Raw genomic sequence first — 24,326 nt, 5'->3', positions numbered from 1 at the left:
ACTTTAACCCCTTTTATTTGTTTATTTATCTTAACCCCTTTCTCTCCTACTTTACTCACACCATGCCCACACAACTTGATTTTCCTTGGTATCTGTAGGAACAGTAAGTGGGAAGATCTTTAGGAAACGGAGGGAGTATATGACTCATTTTAGTAATATAATTATATATATATACATGGAAACATAAAATCAATTCAATTTCATCATAATTAGTCAAAAGATGATGTATGACCCATTTAGAAAATTTCTTCAAACTCCATATCAATCCAACTCCATATATTCCCCTCAAAAAAAAAAATCCAACTCCATATATTTGCGGTTTTGCATGCGGTCTTTAAATAAATCTTCTTCACTTTGTAGATCGAATGATTCTACACCTTGGTTGTATCAAGGAATTATAGTAACCATGCTTCAAATGCAAAGAACATGGAGATCAAAGGCTTAATTTCTTCATGAAACCCACATGCATGAGTTTTATATTTGTTGTTGATGCAAAAATCGATGACTTGGAGTATAATTTTGATGGATAATTTGTAGGTTTAAAGTATAAAAAAAATGTAGCTAAGAGAGATTTGCTAAAAAAAAACGTAGATAAGTTGTATGCAATAATCGGTAATAAGATAGTTTTGGTTCTAATAAGTTTTAGAATCATCTAGGCGTAGGTTGTAATAAGATAGAGATTGTATGTAGAGAGAGATTTAGAATCAATTTATGGAGAAGATGATGTATGTAGTTGTAATAAGAGAGATTGTATGATATTTTTTATTAATAAGTTAGAACACATAGTGGACTTAGAGCATTATTTTATAACCAAGGGCCAAATTGTTTGAAGCATCATTATAGTAAAGTGGTATGCTTATTTATGGAGAATACAAAATTTGAAGCATTTTGATTGTGTCCAAATATAAGAAAATATAACTTTTACAATCAAAGTTAATCTTTAAATAAACACTATTTTACTAGCTTCCATTTCACTCTTTTTCACTAAAGGAAAGAACTTACCACTTCAGATATTCAAATGTGTAAAAAAATTATATGGACTTGGCCCACACTAAAATCGTATGGATCTATGCTAATTCATGTTATTTATTAAAAAAAAGTCACTATATAAAAAAATAGATATAATATCTGAGTGAATATAGATTGTAAAGTTTGATGATGTGGAAAAAAACTGCAAAACTTTGCGCTAGCAGACATTGAAGCTAAGCTACAAAGCAATGGCAGCACATTACGTAAACTTTTGCTGACCCGCAAAAATTTAGGGGGAATAGATAATTTTTTTGCTGACCCGCAAATGAACACCATGCTATCTAGGGGGAATAGATAATTTTTTTTTAATATGTAACAATATTGATATAAACAATTAGATTCATTGTAAGAAAATTTATGTGAGCTTAAAGCGAGTTTGAACAAGTTTGACCACTAAATGTTACTCAAAGTTAATTAAATTATAACCTAAGCAATGTATGTGCTATTAACTTAGTACCATTTAATCATTTATATGGATAATAATAATAATAATACTGATTATTATAGATAATTTATATTTTAGTATAGTGCATCGCACGCGTTGTAATCCAATTTTAGACTATTCTTACTACAATATTATATCATTTTAGATAACAAGCCCATTTAGTTATTTTGTTTAAGGTTAAACCCATTTTAATTTATACGATTCTCATTACAAGATCATAATATCGTGTAGGATATTTCTATATTCATTTCTTAGGTATATATTAGAAGAAAAATTTATACATTACAATAAATATTTCATTTATATACTTCCTCCGTTCCGTTTTAAATGAAACATTTGTTTTTTCACGCAACCCAACGCGCTTCTTTAGTCATTAATATCTATAGTTGTGTACGCGTAAAAAATATAAAAAAGTTATATTTGATAGTATGCATCGAGACGAATCTAACAAGATCCCACTTGACTATGTTTTTCTTTATATAATAGCGATAAATTGGAGTCAAAATTGATCAATGAATAGTGTCATTTCATCCAATGTTTCATTTAAAACAGAACGGAGGAAGTATTACAATATACATGAATTTTTTTGTATAATAATACTTATGATTAAATGAGTTAAACGGGTAATTCGTTTATCAAATAGGTCGGGTCAGGGTTGAGTATTTCAACCTGTTTATTAAATGTTTAGTAAACCCGAACGCTAATCCAACCAAACCTGAACTGATTGTCAGCCCAACTTGGTTGCCTACTCTACTTTTATGTTTATACTATTTCATTACATATGTATATAAATATATATACCATGATTTCAAGGGACGTATTATATAATTTTAAATATATATTGTCATATCAAGAGTTATTAGCAAAAAGGGTTTGATGAACATTAATAACTGATATTTCTATATTCGTTTCTTAAGTATATATTAGAAGAAAAATTATACATTACAATATATATTCATTTATATATTACGATATATATGAAATTTATTGTCTATTTGATAAGATGAGTTACATGTTATTTTTTAATAAACTAAATTGAAAAATGTATTTTCTCTTTAATTTTTTTGTTAATTTACATTTACTATACAGTGTAGATTATAATGTCACTACTTTATGTAGGGTTTGCAAAAGCTAACTCAATACGAAATATGACCCGAACCTAACCCAAAATAAGCAGGTTAGGGTTGGAACTTTGACCGATTTTCTAACGCATTGATTAAACAGGTAGGTTGAGGTTGACATTTTGACTCGAAATTGACATGCTTTGACTTTATTAACTTACATATATGTAGAAAATTCTCAAAAAATATATTGATAAAACTAAAATTTGGTCAAAAAAGTAAATATTGCTAAGATTGGTCACAATTATTATAAGAAATATTAAACATGCATACTTTCAAGTTTCAACAGTGAACTCTCTCATATATACTTTTAAGAAAATAATTAATTTTGTATAATACTAATTATAATTAAATGGGTTCAACGGGTAATTCGCTTATCAAATAGGTCGGGTCAGGGTTGAGTATTTCAACCTGTTTATTAAATGTGTAGTAAACCCAAAAGCAAATTCAACCAAACTTGAACTGATTGCCAGCCCAACTTGCTGGTTGCCTGCTCTACTTTTATGTTTATACTATTTCATTACATATTTATATAAATATAGATACACCATGATTTCAAAGGACGTATTATATAATTTTAAATATATATTTTCATATCAAGAGTTATTAGCAAAAAGGGTTTGAAAAACATTAATAGCTGATAAAGAACGTGAAAATTCAAATGTTACCACAAATGATGTATAGTACAAAGACGTGGTTCAAAATGTTTTTAAAATACTCTTATTATTATTGTCATTTAATAATTCATTTGTGATGTTCACTCACTTCGTTGAGATAAAAGTGTTTTTTCGTGTTTCCTCTTCAATAAATGCTACATGCAAACCTGCAGTGTTTTATTACCATGTATAACATAATATATACACATTCTTATTTGATATAAAAAATTAAATCAAAAAAATAAACTTCCCGTGCATTTTTGCACGGGTGGAAAACTAGTATTCTACTAATGAATTTTCTTCACTCTTTCTTATTTAGCATCCACTTTATCCTTCCTTCATGGTCATGTAATAGATTTCAATCTCATTTACCAACTTTTAGTCTCGTTTGTTCTTTACCTCATCACTCTTTCTCATTTCTCAAAAAGCAAAAACTGTTTAAAAATGGTCCTGGCGAGGCTCGAACTCGCGACCTTCGGCTCATAAGACCAACGCTCTAACCAACTGAGCTACAGGACCACATGAATAAAAGATTGAAAATTTAAAATTACGTATCTAAAATGTGTTCCCAAACATACATAAGAATGATGTGTCATGTGAAATGTTCTTTGATTTTGAGTAAAATTGTCATCAATTAATAGTATATTAAGATGTTGATATTCTCTATGTTTATGTTAAGTTTTTTTCCCCTCTTTATAGAAGATATGAGATCTGATTGTCCCTTTCAAAAAAAAAAAAAAAGCCTAATTGTTTCATTAATGGAATATTAAAATAGGATTTGGATGACTAAAAGTACGCTAATATAAACAAGTGATGCATATATTACTATCAGAAATCGATTTACAACCTAGAGAACTCACCTTTGCAACCCATTTAGGATGTACTCCAATCACTAAATCCTCAAGCAATTAAGGCTAGGCATGACCTTGTATACACCATTAACTAGCTTTAGGCCGGGCTACAACCCAGATAATTATATTTTTATTTGTTAATATTTACTTTAAAATGATAATACTAAAGTTGGTTTGGTTTAGTGGTTAACATGTTAGTATATAAACTTGAAATTTAAGAGATCAAATATTATATAATGCATTTTCTAATTACTTTTATTACATCTAGATTACATAGCATAAAACATCCTAAGAAAGAGTGTCACGTGGCATCATTCCTTGTTTAAGAGCACCTTCTGATATTTAGTACTAGCTTTTGACCCGTGCAAAAATACACGGGAGGTTATGTAGATATGATCTAGACCCGTTACCATACATAATGCACGGGAATGGTTTGTTTACTAAGTAGTTGCTTTTATTCCAAATATATTGAATTCATAATTGTTACAATTCATGCATTTAAAGTCGAAAGAATATAAAATGTAATATTATATTCAAAGATATATAAAATCATTTGTTGAAACATTTTAAATTTTAAAAATCTTATGATCTTGATATAAATGTATAGATACATAAATCAAACAAAAAACACATCAAAATGCACGGAAAATCTTTGTTTTATAAATTTAAGATTTCATGTTGTTTATTTATCACAAAATCATGGTTTGAATACTAGTCTGTGACAAACTTTTTGTATTCATATTACGTGTTAAGAATATATTTTAAAATCGACTTATGACTCGTGTGTTGAGTGACTGATGTAGCTAATGTCATGGTTAAACATGTGACCAACTTTTTAAAAAAAAAAAAAAGATATTGACCTAAAGAAGCTTTCACTCTGCCAAGTGCTTCATTAAGAGGCCCATATAGAATCACAATTCGCACCAGTACTTGCACTCAATCATGTAACTACTAATCTTTTTATGGTTTAATTAAACAATTACTTTTGTCCAGTGTCAAATCATTATTTAACCTATTTATTCAAAATCCCTAAAAATTTAACAATGAATTGAATTTTTATTTCCAATATTAAATATCCTTCAATATTTATGTAATAACTTATTATCTCCCTCCGTTTCCTAAAGATCTTCCTTGTTACTGTTCCTACAGATACCAAAGAGGGTCCATTTGTGTGGGATGGGTAAAGTATGAGAGAGAAAGGGATTAAGATAAATAAATAAAAAGGGGTTAAACTATGAGAGAGAAAGGGAGTATTATTGAATAATTAATGTAATGGTGGACCATATAATAGGAACATGAGAGGGTAAAAAGGAAAAAATTTCAAATAAGAAATAAAGTAAAAGAGGAAAGATCTTTTGAAAACGCACTTAAACGGAAAGAGGGAAGATCTTTAGGAAACGAAGGGAGTAGAAAGAATTAAAAAATTCACTGAAGATTCATTTTGTAATTTAGAAAGGAAAAGGGGGCAAAGGGTCAGTTTAAAAGAGGACGTTGTTACTCCCCCCCCCCCCCCTTTCCCTTATGTAATAGAGATATTTACTGAGGTAGGATCAATTGAAAACTAACTTTAAGCTGAAAACTGAAAATCAACTTTTTTGCTCATTTTGCAGATTTTGGTCATTTTATGTTTTTTTGCTCATATTATGTTTTTGCTCATTTTAAGAAACTTTTGGTCATTTTAGCAAACTTTCGGCTCATTTTACAAAAATTTTGCTCATTTACAAACTTATGTTAATTTTATGTTTTTTGCTCATTTTATGTTTTCGCTCATTTTTAAAAACGTTTGCTCATTGTACAAATTTTTGCTTATTTTATGATTTTTGCTCATTTTATATTTTTGCTCATTTTAAGAAGTTTTTGCTCATTTTAAGAAACTTTTATGTCAAATAACTTCATTACAAAAAGCACGTTTTTGCCCAGTTATGATAAAGATATTGTTTAACTTGGGATCCTTATATATTGTTTAACATGGGATCCTCATCCATTGTCAAAAAGAACATGGGATCTTCATAACAATCCACAATTTTTTTTCGAGCTGGAGGAGAAGTTAGTGCATGTTGAACGTCGAACTCTGTAATTTATCATGAGAGTGCAGATTTAAAAATATTTGTAACTCCATAATGGTTAAGCTTGTAGCTCAAACCAGTCCAACTTATATATCCTTAAGGGTCCAAATAACCATTTAAGGTCTATAACATAAGAATTTTAAATATGCACTCTCATTATAAAATTACAGAATTCGACTTTCAACATGTACTAGCTCTTCCTCCAGCTCGAAAAAAAAAATTGTTGATTTTTATGAGTGTGTTTAAATCTAAAGCAAAATTTGGCATTTTTAAGAATTAGAATGATTTACAAAAAGAAATATCATCAAATTCATTGTATGTAGAATTCGTCAAACATTGCTTGATAGCTTCTGGAAGTTTCTGTAGTGCAAAATTCTGATAATACGTACAAGAGCTAAACCAATTTGCCAAATATACAAGAATTGCACCAACCTCTTTGGGTAAGTAGAATTAATCAGACATATTCTATTGGACGATTGTTGCAAAATTGTAATGATATGTAGTATGTACAAGGTTAAAGTCGCATAATAATTCAAAAATGCATGGCAAATGAGAAGGAAGACTACAAAAGAGTCTACGAACAAATGATGTCAGTCTTAACAAAGAGGTACAACATGAGCTGGTTATTCTTAAGTCGGCCTCTTCTTATAGGAATCTGTATGATGCAAAGTTCCCCCTACTCCAGCCTTCCACCAAACTAATGCTACTCTAACCTTTGTTTCCTTTTCAGTCTTTGAAAAGTCGGCTTCATTAAGTTGCTGGTGGTATTTGAACCTTGATCTACAGCATCAACGTCGACAGAAAAATGGTTGTTTGTTGTTCCATTTCCATGTGTAGCAAAGCCACTCAGTATCTTATGTGTCTTAGCCTTAGTCTTGATCAGTTCAGGGTTACCCAACCTCTGTAATATATTTGAAGTTCTTGTGTCCAGCGTTCTGTGACTTGTTGGCAGAGATGCTCGTGCCTTCTCCAAATTGGGGTCAGCAAGAGCGGAGCCCATCCTCGGAATACCACCGACAATTTTCTGCTCCCATTCATGCGCAAGACTTGCAATACCCTTGTCATCTTCATCAGCCTGATCAGATGCACACGTTTGCACTGCCACAGCTGCAGTTTCTCGCCCTGACAGAGCTACAAGATCTTCCCTTGGCAGAGTTGCAATATTTCTCACTAGACTAGGTTGTAATAAGACTGCCACATCATCAAGGCAGGTAGAAGTTGAGGGTGTTGTTGAAATTACTGGGGCTACCTGCCTGCATAAAGGGAATCACAACCATATGGATACAAAGATCAGACAATCACCAATATATGGATTATTACAAACTGAACGGTTAAGTCACACAAGAATTAATTTAACAGCAGCATGAATGTGATAGATTTATGCTGAATAATCTAAAGGCACTGCAAATCTTTATTCTCTAACAGCAATTAAGTGCTAAAACAGAGCTTTAGTATTTAGCAACACGCCAACACCATTAGTAGCAACACAAGATGAAGCAAGACACTGAATGGAACCACTGCCTCTAGGAAATGCCATAATGGACATATATACTGAAACAAGTACTCCCTCTGTTCAGTTACCTTCAGTAAAAAGAACATTGTTAATATTCGACATATAATATTGGCGTTGGTAGTATTCTGCTATAAAATAAGCTATAATCTTACAATGATATTATTCAAGTGACATTAATATTACATTAAAATGTAGAAATTTGGATGTCAAAAAAAAAAAAAAAAAAAGAATGTAGAAATTTGTGTGTTTTGAAACAAAATATTTAATGTAAAATGCCTTATATTTGAAAATTGAGGGAGTAGAATGTTGGTAACCATTGTGGAAGCTGAAATTCAGCATCTTAAATGTCTTAATTTACCCCTTCCAATGAATAGAAGTGAAATTCATATCAAGGTGGTGGTTCTTATACTGAGACTGGTCATCAATAACCACAACAAGCAGTAATAACCACAACAAGCAGTGAACATTTAAATAAGTCAAATAAACTTGTAAAACAAACACAACTAAATCTAAATATGTGATATTCCTGCCATCATCTTCTGAATGCAAAGTATGTATTATTATGAGTACTTATACTATAGTTGTCAAAACAGAGACATTCTTGCCTATTCTTTTCCTTAAAGAATATGTCTAGCTCTCAAAGTCCCTATTTTGAACTATAGGGACACCTTCAATACTGTCATAGATATCTATTATACACGTACTGCCATTGTTTATTGAAATTCTGGGGTGACTCGCCCTTTCATGAACACTCAAGGCACTCACCATCTTCAGAGAGGGTGAAAAGAGTGACCCAAGAACAAGAAGATGATGAGTATTTGCTCCTATTAGCATCCAATGATAAACCTTCAGGGACAATTATGCTTGCACTCTAATGTGAACACTGGAAGATAAAGCATTTGCTCCATCAGATAGGCTCACGAACACACCAACTTGACAATTTCTGAGTAGTATCATTTTCATAGCTTCATAAGTGGTCTTAAACCAGCGGTGAAGCCTATGGCAAGAGCTTTTAAACCTAATTCCATAGGCTATTGACATAGCAAGATATCAAGAAGTTTTAAACCCTTCAGTTTCTTACCCTAAACACAGCTCTTAAACATCAATTTTGTTTCCCGCACTAATCTGTCAATGTATTCCATAGCATTTTCTGTACAAGAGTCGCTTGCACAAGTTTACTAAAAAAGAAGGCATACCAATACCAATTTATGTTCTGCACTGGGGTACCACATGCTCCAAGCTTTACATCTAATATGGATGTATGTGGAAAAATCACGCATAAGTAAACACCTTCTCTACCAAAAAGACAGCTGAGCAAGAAGCTGCAATGCTTGCGTGGGAGAGTATCTAAAGAGACAAGCTCTAATAAGAAAAGCAGTTGCGTCGGAAGCCAATCATATTAATCAGGTTCATAGCTTGTCTTCAATTTTTATGCTGTAAACTTTCTTGCACTTATTCATACTCATTGAAAGGGTATCTATTTGGCATGACGTTGACAGGTCACATTCCTTCTAACAAAGGTACTTTATGATCAAACGCTTTTCTGTTGGGTGGTAATTCCATATTATCTTTAGCCACTTCGAGGGCTTGCAAAGAAAGATCTCTTACTCGCAAAAGAAAAAGTTGTACTTCAGATTCTAGTATTTTCAATTACTAGGCTTAATCCCTTTTAGTCTTAACGTCTGCATTTCTATAGTGAATTCTATCACCAAATTCTTAAAATCCCAGTTTATAGGTTTCAAACTCTTCAACCATTGAAAACTTGGAACCATATCATGGCTATCTAATAAGATCAGTAGCACCTCAGTAGAGAACTTCTTTCCTTGCAGTATCCGTTTACACCCTTTACATGTATGCTCACATGATCCCAGTTTATAGGTCCCAAAAACACCCAGCCATTGAATACCTAGAACCATTATCAAAGCTACTAGCATCTCAGTGGAGAACTTCTTTCCTTGCATTCTCCATCTAAACAAGTATGCTTACAAGCTATATGGTTCCTATCAGCTGCTGTCACAGCATGTGGATCAATGTCAATCTATCATGGAATTTACAAATGCTTCCTGAAATTATCAAGATATGCAACTACATCCCTTGTTCCACTCCCTGCATTCTCATAGTCTGGAAGTGTTAATTCCCAGATTATGCATGGACCGATATGCAAGATAATACCATTTATATTTCTAACTCCTCACTGTCACTATGAAATCTCAACTGTAAAGAGTTGAGGTTCTCTAAAACTTCATTCATTCCCTTTTTCAAAATTTTATCACAATAATAGCATAACCCCTTAGCTTTTCTTTTTCAGCTCTTACATCAACAACAATATACTTATAGGGTATTTTGTGTTGTATATTTGTATCCTTGATGGTTGGGTAAGTAACAAAGCTGGTGATTTTGTGCTTACGTCTGGTAATAATGCACTGAATTGAAAGGTTTTGGGTTGAAATAAGATGTTTTAGAGCTGTGTTTAGGGTAAGAAACTAACTGGTTCAAAACTTCTTGAAATCTTGCTATTTCAATAGCCTTTGAAATGAAATTAGGTTTAAAAGCTCTTACCATAGGCTTCACATCTGGTTTAAATTCGCGCGCATATGATACTAGTCAGAAATGAGTTGCTATCTATGAAAAACTTCCTGACAGATGGGAATAACAAAAACAGAAAAAAATTCAGATGAAGGAACAACAGGAAAAAAATCCCTTGTGTGAAAAGTGAAACCCGAAAAAAGGTTTACATCTTTTCTGACCAGTTCCCAGCAAGTATCCCTGAACTTGATCATATAAGATCATCAAATTCTATGAAAAAACATATTCCACATCTGAGGCTTGAGCGTATGAACAAAAAATGGAATATGGTTATAATTCTATTCAAACAGGATCAGGTGAGGGTAAAATACCGTACTAGTAATAATAACCAAAAAGGCCAATGCGCGAACTGCTTCAGAGGGATCAAGAGAATATAAGACGTACGGGACATTAAAGCAAAGGGGTTTGTCCTAGAGGGTCCTAATGCGCCATTATCAGTAATCCATCTGGCTCATATGGCATGATGACAATCTAACAAGCTGCTAGACAGAACATGATTTCATGATGATAAGGACAATTTACCCAGGTTGTAAACTCTCTTCAACAAGTTGGTTGAGGTTCTGATGGAATCCTCCATTATGCTGCACCGGATTGTAATCTCTTAGTTCCACCTAGCAAAAAAAGTGATCAAACAAAACCAAAACAGAGTGGCAATTAAACAAACAGAAGGTAATATTCATTTCTTTTTCACGACAACCAAAATTGCTACCAGCAACATTATTGAATAATTCGTTAATATACTATTCAAATGTTCTATTAAGGGTCTAACAACTGAAGATCAGGAAAATAAAGTATGCAGCAACCTTTATGTTCAGCTTTTAAAATCTTGTTGATTTACTCCCTAAGAGAGATATCTTCAAATTTTCAGCACATAAGTTTACAATAGACAGATAAAAAAAAAAGGTGAGATCCTTGCTCAAACTAGATGTCACTGCCAGCCTGCCACTCATTCAGGAGTGTTCATATGAGCAGCATAAAAGCGGACTTATATTGCAGTTCTTTCCTTTTAATTCAGATTTGCTGTTAGGCAAACACTTATAAACACTTATATCACTCATATAAGGGTTATGTTTAGCCATAATTTGAACATACGTGCTGAGAGATTAGAAAATAATGCAACAATCTGATATACATTTTGATTTTCAGGAGCTGCTTTTCTTTATCACTAGCTTAAGAAACTTGGTGTAGTTAGAGCCAGGGAGGTATCTAGGATAATAAATATTATAGCGTGAAATGCCTTTATAAGATTAGGTTGTCTTAGGGTTTAGTGATTCCTATTAAGAAGCTTAGGCACTTCTGGGTTTTCCTAGGGTGTGATATCCTCTATTGTCTTTCCTATATTTTTTGGGCAGGATTTAAGGTGCTAAAGCCTGGGAACTAAATTTATTTACTAATCCCAGTTTATCGAGTTACAAGTTGAGACCTATCTTACATCAAGTAGGCATTGTTGAATGCAACAATCAATCTCCTCAGTAGTTGAAGAATCATTCATATTTACATCAGGAAAGGGCAGAATTTCCTCAGCTCCTACAAGCCGCTGCATTTTTAATCTTAATCAGAGCCGAAATGAAGAGAAGAAATCTTAGGCAGATATGCAGCAGACCTATAAGTCAAAACCAGTGAAACTGGGATATAAGATAGAATTTGTTACCCTGAGCAGCATCAGTCCACTGTCAGAGGGTAGAAGAATGTAGTAGTAGGTAAATTCAGTTTCGCTCATAATCTCTAAGTTGCAAAATGACCAGCATACCAGACCCTGGTCCATTGAGTACAGAGCACGACAAAGTCCCTGAAAAACTACCAATCACCAATCTGCTTTAGGTAATGAAGACACCTGCTCTAAAAAAAACCTCCGAGGCTCCAACAAGATATTGAATTGGACAAGATCTAACACAAGATACTTTTTTACAACGGCATTAACTTGCACGACATGTAGTGAGATTGTTGCTAGTATACGCACGCCTATTATTCAACTGACACGTGTCACTGTCTTCGGGAGCAGTATCCGACTCCTGAACAACTGATGGGATGACAAAGTAAGGTCTTCCGATCATTATACCTGTCAAAGTAAAAGTAACATCATTAGTTAAAGGTGTTTCACTTGCTACTTAAGCTCGCAGAATGGAATAAGGCATCACAATACAATTCCTGAAGCTATGGAATATTATAAATCTGATGATCACATTCATCAAGCTGCTCCTCATACTATTAACTATTGACAGCGTGAATGCAAATTATTCAATGACAAGACTCTCGAAAAATATATCAGTGTACAATTGTACATTGTACAAGGAAAACAAAGGAGACCTCAGCTACATGCATAGTTTGAAAATGCGGTTTCGGTTACGATCGGGGTAAAGGTCACGGTAATGCGGGAATGGGGATGATGTGGTTGTCGTACCACCAAATATCGGCTTAGACCATGAGATATCCCAAGAACCCGCCTAAAACACGGTTTTTTTACACCTTTACGATGCGGGTAATATCGATTCGGTAGATCTGAAAACCTTTACAACACGTGCGATACGATACGGCCTTGTTTTGACAATGGCTACATGCACAAAACACCAGGTATTTTAAGAAGCATCAAAATGCACAAGATATATCCTAGTAGATGGGATCAACCCTTCCTAGAAGGTGGGATTAAGGGGACTCATGCTGAAATGCCTCTGGTTCAAGTAGATCCAATGAGCAGGGTAGATTAAGATAATAAAATATATTCTTTCTTTTTGGTTATTAATAAAACTTTAATTGCCAAATAAAAAAAAAATGCACAAGTAAGATGGATAAGATGAGTTCACAAGGGGGGAAAAAGTGCTTATTTTGAACAAGTGAGATGGATAAAAAGACCTAACCTCAGGTAAGTTTGAACTAATTAACTAGTAGACACACCTGGCCTCGTACTTGTTCGTAAAAGACAAAGCTTAAGTGTGTACTGCCCAGGTTAGAACAGGCAATTATATCATTAAATTATCTACCATTTTCATCATTATTACTTTATACAAAGTATCATTATTTCGGAGAAATATGTTTCCACATCCCCCAACAATTACATTTCTGACTCCATCGTCACTCCGATTGCAATCCCTCTCCAAGGATTCTTTTACAGCACCAACTCCATTAATAATTATGATCCAACCCAAACCAAATCATATGGTTAATCTTGTCTCATAAAAATGCAATTATGCAAGTGTAAGGCATAAGTTTTTTTCTTTCTGTACAGTACAATCTTATACACGTCCAACTTCCTGATCCTCCAAGCTATCACAATTTCTGGAAAAGAGGTGGAGTGTTCCTTAAAAATCATGACTAGGAAAGTGCCTACATCACAAACGTAGTTAAGAAGAAACTAAATATAGTCACTGCATATATGATAATATATGTCCCCACAATACACACTTAAACACTGTCAATCAAGTACCTGGAGCAGATAAATTTACATTCAAGAAATAGTTTGTAACTGGCGGATCAGAACATTGAATACTAATACTCACTAAAAGAAGGAATCCTTTCTAGATTACTGATTAGGCATATACTATGTTTCTCTTTAGAAATGTCTGCTGGACGAAATAGAATACAGTGATATGAAATTAAACTTCAGTCTTCTAGCCAAGCATCACGTATGAGTTATTATCAAATGCTTATTCAGTTTATATAAAAATTATGGATAATCTCTCATAAACTAAGTATAAAAAAGTGCATAATTTCACTTGTTTCCTTGGTCTTGGGCTGTAAATAAGTTGCAAGCAAATGGCACCAACATGAAGTTCTGTCGCTATTGAAGGTGGAAGCATTGTTTAGGATAGTGAGAGATGAAGTTCAAACATGGCAGTCATGAATCTGTGACCGTTGTACACTTGTACTCTATAAGGGATGTTAATCATTAGAGAATTACCCAGGGGATTCCAATATCTCAGTTCTTTGACTGGCAAATGAATAAGTACAAAGCCCCAGAACCTTTTTTTTGTCTTAGGAAGAGAAATGTGCTTGTGGGGATACTCAGACACCAAATAATTGGAAGCCTGCAGCTAGTGTTATCAAACTGGGACGCAGGGAAAGACCCGTATGAGAGCAGTTGTATATACTAAATTTTTGGTTTTCAAAAACATAGTTATGGCAGCGCCTAGATGGGACACTGAGGCGCCAGCCTCCTCTCCACAAGCAATCTGGGTCATAGTGATGGCTTGAGGCCTAAGGAATGAAGCTGCAAGCTACGCTCCTCTCTTCATTCTTTCTATTCTTTGTTTGGTTCTCTCTCCTCCCTATATTTCTTGGTTGGTGGCTCCTGCTTCTTACTTGACCCTTCTTGACAACATACAGAGAGTGATTTTGCAGAAATTGTAGTAAATTGCTTTATGAGCAATTTTTCCAAAGAAGAAAAAAGGCACCTAGTGTGAATGATGTGCACACCTTTGGCCTTATGCTTCCTCAGAGCACCTGACACGTTATAAAACCAAGACCAAGATAACCCTCCAAAACTCTATCTAGTCGCAGTCGGCACACAAGCTTTCTCTTTCCTCTAGATCTGTTTCCCTCAGTAGTATCCCATTTCTAGAAATAGCGACAACAGGCAGATATTTAACCTATAAGCTCAACAAAAGACAAGAACCTGATGTAGACACTTTTCCAGTGGAGAGTGGGGATTGCCTATTTACTTTAGGAAGAAATATAAAAAGATGAAGGAGCCTAGTGGTGTAGCCTGACGAGCCCTAACCAAAACCATCTTCCTGAAACTTTCAATCATAACCCAAAAAACACACAAAAGAACCAAACACTCCATTTCGGAAACTGAATTTATGTCTGTGACCTTACTCTACCTAAAGGAAAGGGTTAAACATAAGGTCAAATTTCCTTAACAACCCTCAAGCTAGTTTGACAGAAAGAGAAAGAAGAGGTTGAAGAAGGGGCTTCCAGTTCCCAAATGACAAACCTCATGGTCCTCATGCAACAGGTTCAATGATATCTTAGCAATCGATAGAGAAGCAAAAGGTATCAAGTCCCCAACCTAGCACACCTTAGCCATGCTTTATGCCTCCTGTGGTTATGACGAAATTTTGAGCTTCAGCCTTGGACTAAGCCTAGGGGATATTGGGAGCTACCAAGGAGCCTCCTTGCCTTCAGCCAAGCTGACACCCTGCCCAGACCCAAGCTTTTAGATGCTCAACATCCTTAAGCTAAAGCTAAGGAACATGTGCTGGTGTGGCCTGAATCAAGACTAGTTAGTTCTAGTCATGACTTTGATAGGCCATTTGGTCCTAGTCCCAGCTCCGATAACTCAACTGAGCCAAGGTTTCAGAGGTTCCTTCTCAAGCTTGGAGAGGTTTCCTTCTCAAAGTTGGATAAAAATTCAACCTTAGAAGGGGGAAACAAATCACTAAACTGATCCACAGTTTGCACAAAATCTGAAAAATTCAAATTAATATAATGAAACACACCACAGGTTACCTTGAACTGACTAATCTCAGAATTAGTGGTTTATTTTAATTTCAAGAATGAAATGAGTTTGGAAAGGATAATGGTAAGCAGCTTATATAAGCCGGATCAGACTCTAATCAAGTCATAAGAAGCTGACAGACTCTTGAACAATGAGCTGGCTTATTAAAGTCAGTTTTGACTCGTTTCAAACATAACCAAACCGAAACAAAGAGATTAAATCTGAGGGAAAGAAAACAACAATTCAGTCCCTAAGGGTGGATACAGCTACATTGAGCTCCAACAGAAATACAGAATAAATTATCTTCTGAATTAAGTCAATAACTCAAACTTGTGTACCTTTCAGGAAATATCACTCCCCTAAGCTAACTTAGAACTTCATCATACTAGAAAAAATAGAAAAATAGCTGTTTCACTCTTGGGCCTCACCTAAGTACAAAGAAGCTCCCCTCAAAAAAAAAAAAAAAGAAAAACAAAGAAGCTCATTGCATTTGTCACACTCTAGGTTTCCATTTGGAGCTAACTAAACAGAATTTGGAAGGAACAAGGGAAAGCTCCCTTAAATTAATAATTTAATCAATCCGTAACAAAATCCACTGCATTTGCAAATAGGAACCAAAGTTCTAATCATAGAGATGATCTGAGCTCTAAGCTAAGAAACAGACACATAAACAGCTAACAGGTGATCAGAATGTAAAGAACAAAAGAGAAGAAGGTTGTGGTTGGTGAACTAGCTAAAGCAGCTTGCCACCTTACTACTGGTTTTCCCACGTTCTTTTCCTTCAACTCACCATACAGCTTCAGAGATAGTTGCTCCAGATAGCAATGATTAAGGAATCATGCATATTTATGCGTGTCATAGCTTGATCACACTTAATAGTCAACCTTACTTAACCCTCATTAGTAGATTAATTGAAATTAAGCTTTGCAACAAGCCAGTAACTTTTCATACTTGATACAGTGAGACTTAGGTGTTAAAGCTCTTTCACGAGATCAAATCTCTTGATGTTTAAGCCCTGACATCAACTCCTCAATTTCAGGCCTTAGAGTCCCTTCAACTACCATAATGAAAGACAAAATATTCAACTACCATAGTTTATCGGAGACTGTAATCAGTCATCAATTATACCTGTAACAAGATGTTTAACCACCATATTGAAAGACCCTGCCATTCACGAAAAAGAATTTGAAAGATTCTGGACCCTGATACATGAATGATTACGACGATAACTACTAATTCTTAGATAGGGTCTTGCTAGGAAGATTCTTGGCATATCCAATTCCAGATGCTAGCGTTACCTCAAACATGTAAAGAATGCAATCAATAGCGCTGTCTAACATATTTTTGAGACACAAAGGAAAGAGAATAAAACGAACGGAATAAATACTTAGAAAGACAAAGGATAAGCGGCAAAGATGATATATCAAACTATCAATTGTGTGTAATCTTATTATGATACAATTCCTCAATATCTTGTTCATTCACAACAAAATATTTTCTTTTTGTGTCGGCAAAAAATATGCATTTTTGAAGACAGATACTATTTCACCAATCGAGTCATAGGTATCTAATATATTCATACCTAACGATTTTCCAATTCGATCCGATCTATTCGTTCTTTTATCAAAATTGTATATTTTTGAAGTCTCCTTTTTATAAAACAAAAGTTGCAATTGTATCAATGGCAAGGAGTTCAGGGCAACAAGGATTCTAAAGATTTATTAGAAATGGGTTGAAATTTTTGCATTTCAGAGGACAAGAGCACGACGGAGTCAGCAAAAACGGGACAGTGATTCGATGATAGACCTGTCTGGAGGATGGGATGGTAGAGGACTGAAGCAGAAGACTTCAAGCATGAAGCTTCACTAGCAGCCTAGCACTCATGCATTACGATTCCAATAGCTGGCTTCTCATAGCTTAGTACTTCCACCTAATTTTCACCACAGGTGGACAGAGATCACAGAATGCTAACCTGACTTATCTCGTTAAATAGTCTACTACTCATATGTCCCCCTCATAAAAGAAATTCCCTGGTCCAGCTCGATACATTTAGTAACTCTACAGGTACCACCAGTAATTTTCATTTCTGGATTTCGTCGAGAATAAGGAAGCAAGCCTCGATCTTTTCTTCGATCGCCGCCTGTTGATAGACAAGGTCAACGCAAAGTTCGGAAAAGAACCCTAGAATGGGTAACGAAGCAAGTCTGGCAGGCAGACTAGGCCACTAGCACTTGATGAGTTCAGAGCGATGAAAGAGCATTTTCGGGAGAAGGCTCACAAGGGCAATTCAGTAATAGTAACTATGATCAAATGAGAATAACTCGAAAGAGACAAGTAAAATGTTCCAACTAAATTAATCAGGTGCCACTTACCTTCACTTAATGAAGCCAAACTAGTCCTCTCAATTATGTTAAAGATAATAGTTGATGGAACATGACACAGGTCCTTCCAGCATTGCTGAGATGCTTTGGTCAGTAAGCCATTTTCACCAGCACTGGTGGAGTTATTGTCAGTACTATCCAGTTCCATATCATGCTTTTTGACATGAGACAAGAGACAATCCTCGAATCCATGACCATCCCTATCGTCCCTTCGAACACCAAGACACCTATGGGCCTACAAATTGTAATTCGTAAGAGGCTATTGTAATTGCCATCTAAAAATTTCAAAAGAGATAATTACAGTACTATGTATTAAGCACAAGTCTATTAGCATAGCACTTAACATAACTAGTTTTGCACTAGCTAGTAGGAGAGGAAAAACAGTAAATTCATAGCGTCTGCTACTTATCAACTCCAGTACAATATTCTTGGAAAAATGGTCAAGCACAACATATCAATGGACATAAACTGTCCATAACATCCTCCTTGCAGATCAAAAAGACATTTTCGTTGAAAATATTTAGTTGCTTCAGTAAGGCCCCGATCTCTAGAAACTCAAAAAATTAAACAGTTTTAATTAATAAAAATCATAATAATCAAAATCATTTTCATCAGTAAAAAAAAATTACTGTAATCAATAAAAATCAGTAACTACATACTTCATAAGAGAAAGGCTAGAGGATCGATAAACATCAATTTGCATAAGTAAAATTAGATTAAATTGGCAAAAATTCAGTTTTAATCAGTTAGAATTAATTGAAGTTGGTTAAAAAAATTTGTTCTATAGAAAAAAAAGGGGGAAAAGAACACGGCCTAAGGATACTAGTCCATTATCCACCTTAATCATGACCATTTGAAGCAAATTTCCGTTCACAAACCTCATGAATAAAACTTTCCCCTGCCTATGATCAAAAATTTCCAACTCCTCCAACCCTTCCTCTTCCATGCAAACAAGAAAAAATGAACTAAACTAGCAATCATTCAGCAATAAAGACAGATGCCAGAGGAGAAACTTTTAATCATAAAACCACACACAATCCAGAAAAAAAAAATCAGAATATTGCATTAAATTTAAGAACAATCACATCAGACATCATCTTTTTTGGACAGAAATTAATGCCATGAATGCACAATCAAGAATATATTCATCCAGTTCAAGTAGAAGAAACATGAAATGAGAAACATAGGGTTTTTGACAGAAATAATTCCAAAATTCGAACAATTATTCCTGTCTCAGCTGACAGCTGTTGTGCCTTCTAAGTTTTAAATGACTAGTACATGATATGTAATACCATAACCTACAATTCATACTTCAAGCTCATACAGATTTCATGAGTTTTTTGTCAGATGGTACTTATTTTAAGTTGGATATGGTTTACGAAGACATGGAGTACAAGCGAACAACCAAACCCTAACTGAACTTCTTTTCCTTTTCTCTCTCCTCCCTGCCTCCTCCGTCTCTCTGTTCATACTATCTATGTACCGGTGTCGGTGACTTCTCAGAAACCATCGGCGTTGTCGCTGTTGGTAACCGGCTTGTGGAATGACCATTTCAGTTTTCAACTTCATTGTCCTGTTCATCTTCTCCTTGTTCATGTTCATCTTCTCCTTTTTCACCTTCACTCTTACAGGTTATTAGCTTTCTCTCTCCTCCCATACCTCCATTATAAATTTGGGTTTTTTACAGCTTGAATTCTAATTGTTTATAAACTAATGAATTTTGGTTTTAAAGCTTGAAACTTAATGCTTTATTGTATATCAGGTTTGATTGAATATTATGACATTCGGTTTTACCGAATTCTTGAGTAATCAATAAATCATAGTCCCCATCAATTATTATCTCTGTTTTGCAGTTGGTGAAAGAGTTTTTTTTCTAATTTTCAAAAGAAAAGAAAAGATTAAATAAGTAGCAAGTACCATCAAGGTATATGATGAACAACTCAAATTAATGGTATACCAAGAGAGAACAAGAACGCAGAAATGAACACTTGAGTGATATAGAATCAGTGTTACATTTCAACAATTTTATCTCCATTCTTGTTGAACCAAAATCAACTCAATGTGATTCTCACAATTTTTCAATGTGATTCTCACAATTTTTCAACGTGAAAGTATGTTTGGAGGATTTTTTATAGCTTTTCAGGCACAAATCATTGAGAATTTTATATTTATTTGGTATTTGATAGTATCCAAAATTACGCTACCCCTGACTTGAATTCCTGGATCCGCCCCTGACGGCCACCTCACATGAGACAAAGACTTTCAGAAGCTATCTCTATGGTTCTAATTATTTGGGTATCCAAACTCCAAAGAGATGCAAAAGTTTGAGAAATATAACTGTAGGCCCATGAGCAACATGGGAATTTAAACAGCAGACCTGTACCCATTTTTGGCATTCATTAAGGATACTATGACTTATTCACTTATGTACAGTTATATATACCTCACGCGGATTAAATCTGTCCAATATTTGATTTGTGGAATCACACAACCTGCAACATATTCGGTTCACAGAACCAGAAATGCTCCTCTGGAAAAGAAAATGAGCCTGCAAGAGTACTGTGTTCTCTTTCAACTCTCTCAACCATCTTTTTGCCAGGCCATTGAGTACCTGTACATCTGCAGTTCTCTAGTTGATTCAGTAAGGCAGAATATAGATGATATAAATACTATAAAGCACTTGCAATAAACTATCCAGAAGAAAAGATTTCCAGACACAAGTCAGCTCACAAACGTCCTAAAGGAACTAGTAATAACTCACTAGTAAGAAGGGATCCGGAAAGTAATTGTCAAAAGAGCAATATTTTCACTCAGATATCCATCCTTGAAGGAAACTGTAAATAAAAACGTCATCGTTTTGTTTCTTTTGTGCCTTCAGTGTCGGGAACAGCAACACTACAGAAGACAATCCCAGTCTCAGAATTGTAGGTTGACTCAGCCTAAGACAACTTTTTTCAATAGTCTACTAGAGATTTGATAATAGCTCGTGTAAATATCAGGGAACAAAGCATGACATGTAGGTATCATAGAGCAAAATATAACATGTGGACTTTCGGGCCACTACACGATATGCTTGAAGCTACTTAGGGAAAAAATTAGAGATATAAAATGAAGATTGGATATGGCCGTCAAAGTACGTACATGAACATCGACTAAATCATCAGATCACCATATAAAAGATAATACAGCAGCTAACCTGGAAGATATGCATTAAATGAACAGTTTTCAAGCTCACATATTTGTCCCCTAAATTCATTCATCTTCTCTGAGATATCACTGAGTTGGCTTGACTTTTGCTCAAGGAACACAAACTCCACAGATATGCATTTGTCAGCAGCATCCTGTGAAATATGTGATTTTCATGAAAAGGATTAGTCATCTACAAGAGAAGGCTGAAACTCTTTCTTGAAGAACATATTAAGCACTTTCTACCAGGAGAGTCGTTTTGTTCTTAGAGTCCATATTCGCAACTAGACATGAGCTGACAAGAATTACTTTCTTCTCGATTTCTTCACTGCCGGCACAGTAAAACACTTCATTGCTGAGGATGCTTGAAAATTCCACATCTGCACAAAACAAAAATACAAAAGAAAGCTTGAGTGCTTTTGTGGGAATGTGACTGTTCTAGGCAAAGCAGCGAGAAAGACAGAGCGAGATGAAGGACCACGTAAAAGGAAGGATCCAGAATCTTCAGGCAAGAGTGGTAAATAGGAATCAGAGGGCAAATGGTGGACTGCATAATGGAAATCACGGAGATTGAAGCTTCTTCCCCTGGGACAGTATGCAGTCTTAAACTGCTCATGCAAGCACCAAAAATACTCATTACTGACATGATTTCTAGAATTCAGGCAATATTTTAAACAGTATGCAATTAGGGAAAAAGCAATAACAACTCCAAATAAAACATACTCCAGATAATTACAGAATGTGATATCTTCATGTGTTGGACGCTGTTCTAGTTGAATTTCAACCAAATTGTTTATTGGATTATCATATTTTTTGTTACAGGCTAAGAAATGGATGACGAACAACTAACTTAAATCACAGACTAAGCAAAATACAATATCATATAAAATCTGAAGCTGCTCGCAACAATGCAAAAGTCGTCATGTCAACCACATCGCTTAGAAGTAGCACCATTTTATAGCTAGCTATTAAGCTAATTACAATAACATATCAGTAACCAAAGTACACATTACAAATTTATTTAACCATAGACTAATCATTGCATTAGGCAATATGGACATTGGACATTCAAATATGTTTGATTTAAACAACCATATATATTTAATAAGCAGCATTCATATTAAAGGGAAAATCAAATAATAATTTACAATACCAAGCATCAACTAATCAAGGCAACAATGCAAATAAAAAGTTATATCATGTTATTCATAACAAATAATCCTGTAAAATGTCACTAAGATATCAATCAAAAAAAAAAGAAATATCTATCATATCCTTATAATGAGACATAAATTAAGCAACTACAAAGATAACAGTCCAATGCTACTCATCAGTCATCACTACGTGAATTCTGCATTGCAATCAACTTGATTTGTGTAACAATTCACTAATTTCTCAGCACAAACATTAACATTAAGCAAAAAATAATGCAAATTTAGAAAAATATCAGATAATGCATGAAAATGTACCTCGTCAGAGGAAGAAACCGCAGAACTTCGCAAATAGCACAAACCAATACGATCATCGAGTGAGGAATCAGAATTATGGCGCTTCAAATTCAATGTAGGAGCAGATAATGCGTATAAATTCGCCAGCTCCAACAAACACTGATTTACGAGAAATTCAAAGGTAAAATTAGCAATTTGAATAAGAAATGATTTAGTAAATTACTGAAATTAAACGTCAGAAAGTTTCAAAGGATGATCAAGGCGTAAAGTGGATAAAGAATGATTAACCTGCTTTACTTGTGATAATAATGGAGGAGAGAGAGTTCGTAAATCGAGAACGAAAAACAAGAGAACCATTTTTGGAGAGATTTGTTTGTGCTCTGAATTCTGTAGTAGGAAACGAGTATATGAGGTCTCTTCGGAGACATCTGATAAAATTGGAACGATACAGAGGAAACGAGTATATGAGTTTTAGGGTTTAAATTTTAAAGTAGTAAGCTACTCGGAGAATGGAGAATACACAAGAGCGCGCCAACGAAAAGAAGACTATATTTTTTTAAGGGACAGACAAACTAATGTTTAGTTGAGAGATGGACCTTGTCTAAAAAGGTAATTTTAAAAAAGTTATCAGTAAATTTAGTAGCAGCTTTTTAAAGGAGAGGTTTGTGAATTTAGTTGTATAATGACTAACTAGGTTTTGGACCCGTGCATAATGCACGGGAACTTTAATACAATAAAAATGTTTATATATCCGCTACATTGAAAACATATAAACGATTATTTACGTCTACTTGATCAAAAACTTTGTGTTTAAGAGAAATACACATTTATATTAATTATAAAGTTGTTTAACAGATACATGATATTCATATGTTTTGGAAGACTTCTTTTTAGAGCAAAACAAAATGTTTTAAGAAGCTACTTCATCCGTTCGTAGTCTAATATAACAATGAGATTTTTACACTATTCATTCACTATCATACCCTTTCACTATATATTGTTATTTTTATGTAAAGACAAATATAGTCATGTGGGGTATTGTTAGATTCGTCTTGATATATACTTTCAAAATATCAAATGTGTATAATTTTACTAAATAGTAAATAAAGATATTAATAGTAAAAATTGAGCATTGGCAAGCGTGAAAACCCAATTGCTGCAGTAGAAAAAGAACGGAGGAAGTATAATAGTCAGAGCAATTATATCATCATAAGTAAAGCCAACAACACCTTAGGAGGAAGATTGGAATTCCAGATTTTCTTCCACACTTCCGATATAAAGAATCGCCAACAACTGTATGGGAATTCTTAAAAAAATTAATAAAGTGATGGTCTTATTTAGTAGAACATACCAATTTTGGTGTAGCCCCATAGAAAGCCATCATCTAAGGGTTGAGATGGTAAAGGTTAAGGATCTCAACCGCCTCAACAGGGAGAAAATTTGCACGAACTTGGTTTTCATCCCACTAACCAGTGGGGGGGGGGAGAGAAACTCTCTCTACATTACATCTTCATTTTTTCCTCGAAATGGCCTTAAAGTATTAGACTTCCCATTATCTTTCTGATATAGGAGTACTATTAGGCAATTTTTACCAATGACTGAGAAATGGC

General features: G+C 34.4%; 1 protein-coding gene and 1 non-coding gene across 5 annotated transcripts; both read right to left on the bottom strand.

Moving 5' to 3' along the window:
* Nucleotides 1-3,696: 3,696 nt before the first annotated feature.
* TRNAI-UAU (transfer RNA isoleucine (anticodon UAU)) lies at nt 3,697-3,770 on the bottom strand. The gene has a single exon. It is a non-coding gene; the product is annotated as a tRNA-Ile (tRNA).
* Nucleotides 3,771-6,613: 2,843 nt separating this feature from the next.
* LOC104908337 (uncharacterized) lies at nt 6,614-23,288 on the bottom strand. 4 transcript variants are annotated; one of them, XM_057395157.1, is made up of 13 exons: nt 23,186-23,288; nt 23,005-23,128; nt 22,738-22,875; nt 21,747-21,876; nt 21,515-21,648; nt 21,279-21,423; nt 20,526-20,701; nt 18,074-18,317; nt 12,228-12,326; nt 11,919-12,064; nt 11,700-11,804; nt 10,790-10,878; nt 6,614-7,421 (listed from the first exon to the last, which is right to left on the bottom strand). In XM_057395157.1, the coding sequence occupies exons 2-13, from the start codon at nt 23,071-23,073 to the stop codon at nt 6,872-6,874; spliced, it is 2,025 nt and encodes a 674-aa protein (XP_057251140.1). In that variant the 5' UTR covers nt 23,074-23,128; nt 23,186-23,288; the 3' UTR covers nt 6,614-6,871. The 4 variants fall into 4 exon arrangements, with proteins under 4 accessions (XP_057251140.1, XP_048500400.1, XP_010695739.2 ...); XM_048644443.2 differs by lacking the exon at nt 23,186-23,288 and having other exon boundaries at nt 21,578-21,648; nt 23,005-23,174; XM_010697437.4 differs by lacking the exon at nt 23,186-23,288 and having other exon boundaries at nt 23,005-23,173.
* Between the last annotated feature and the right edge of the window lie 1,038 nt (nt 23,289-24,326).

This window comes from Beta vulgaris, chromosome 5, assembly GCF_026745355.1.
Source record: "Beta vulgaris subsp. vulgaris cultivar EL10 chromosome 5, EL10.2, whole genome shotgun sequence".
Lineage (NCBI taxonomy): Eukaryota > Viridiplantae > Streptophyta > Magnoliopsida > Caryophyllales > Amaranthaceae > Beta > Beta vulgaris.
Note: the sequence above shows the minus strand (reverse complement) of the source record. Positions and strands in the feature narration are given on the sequence as shown.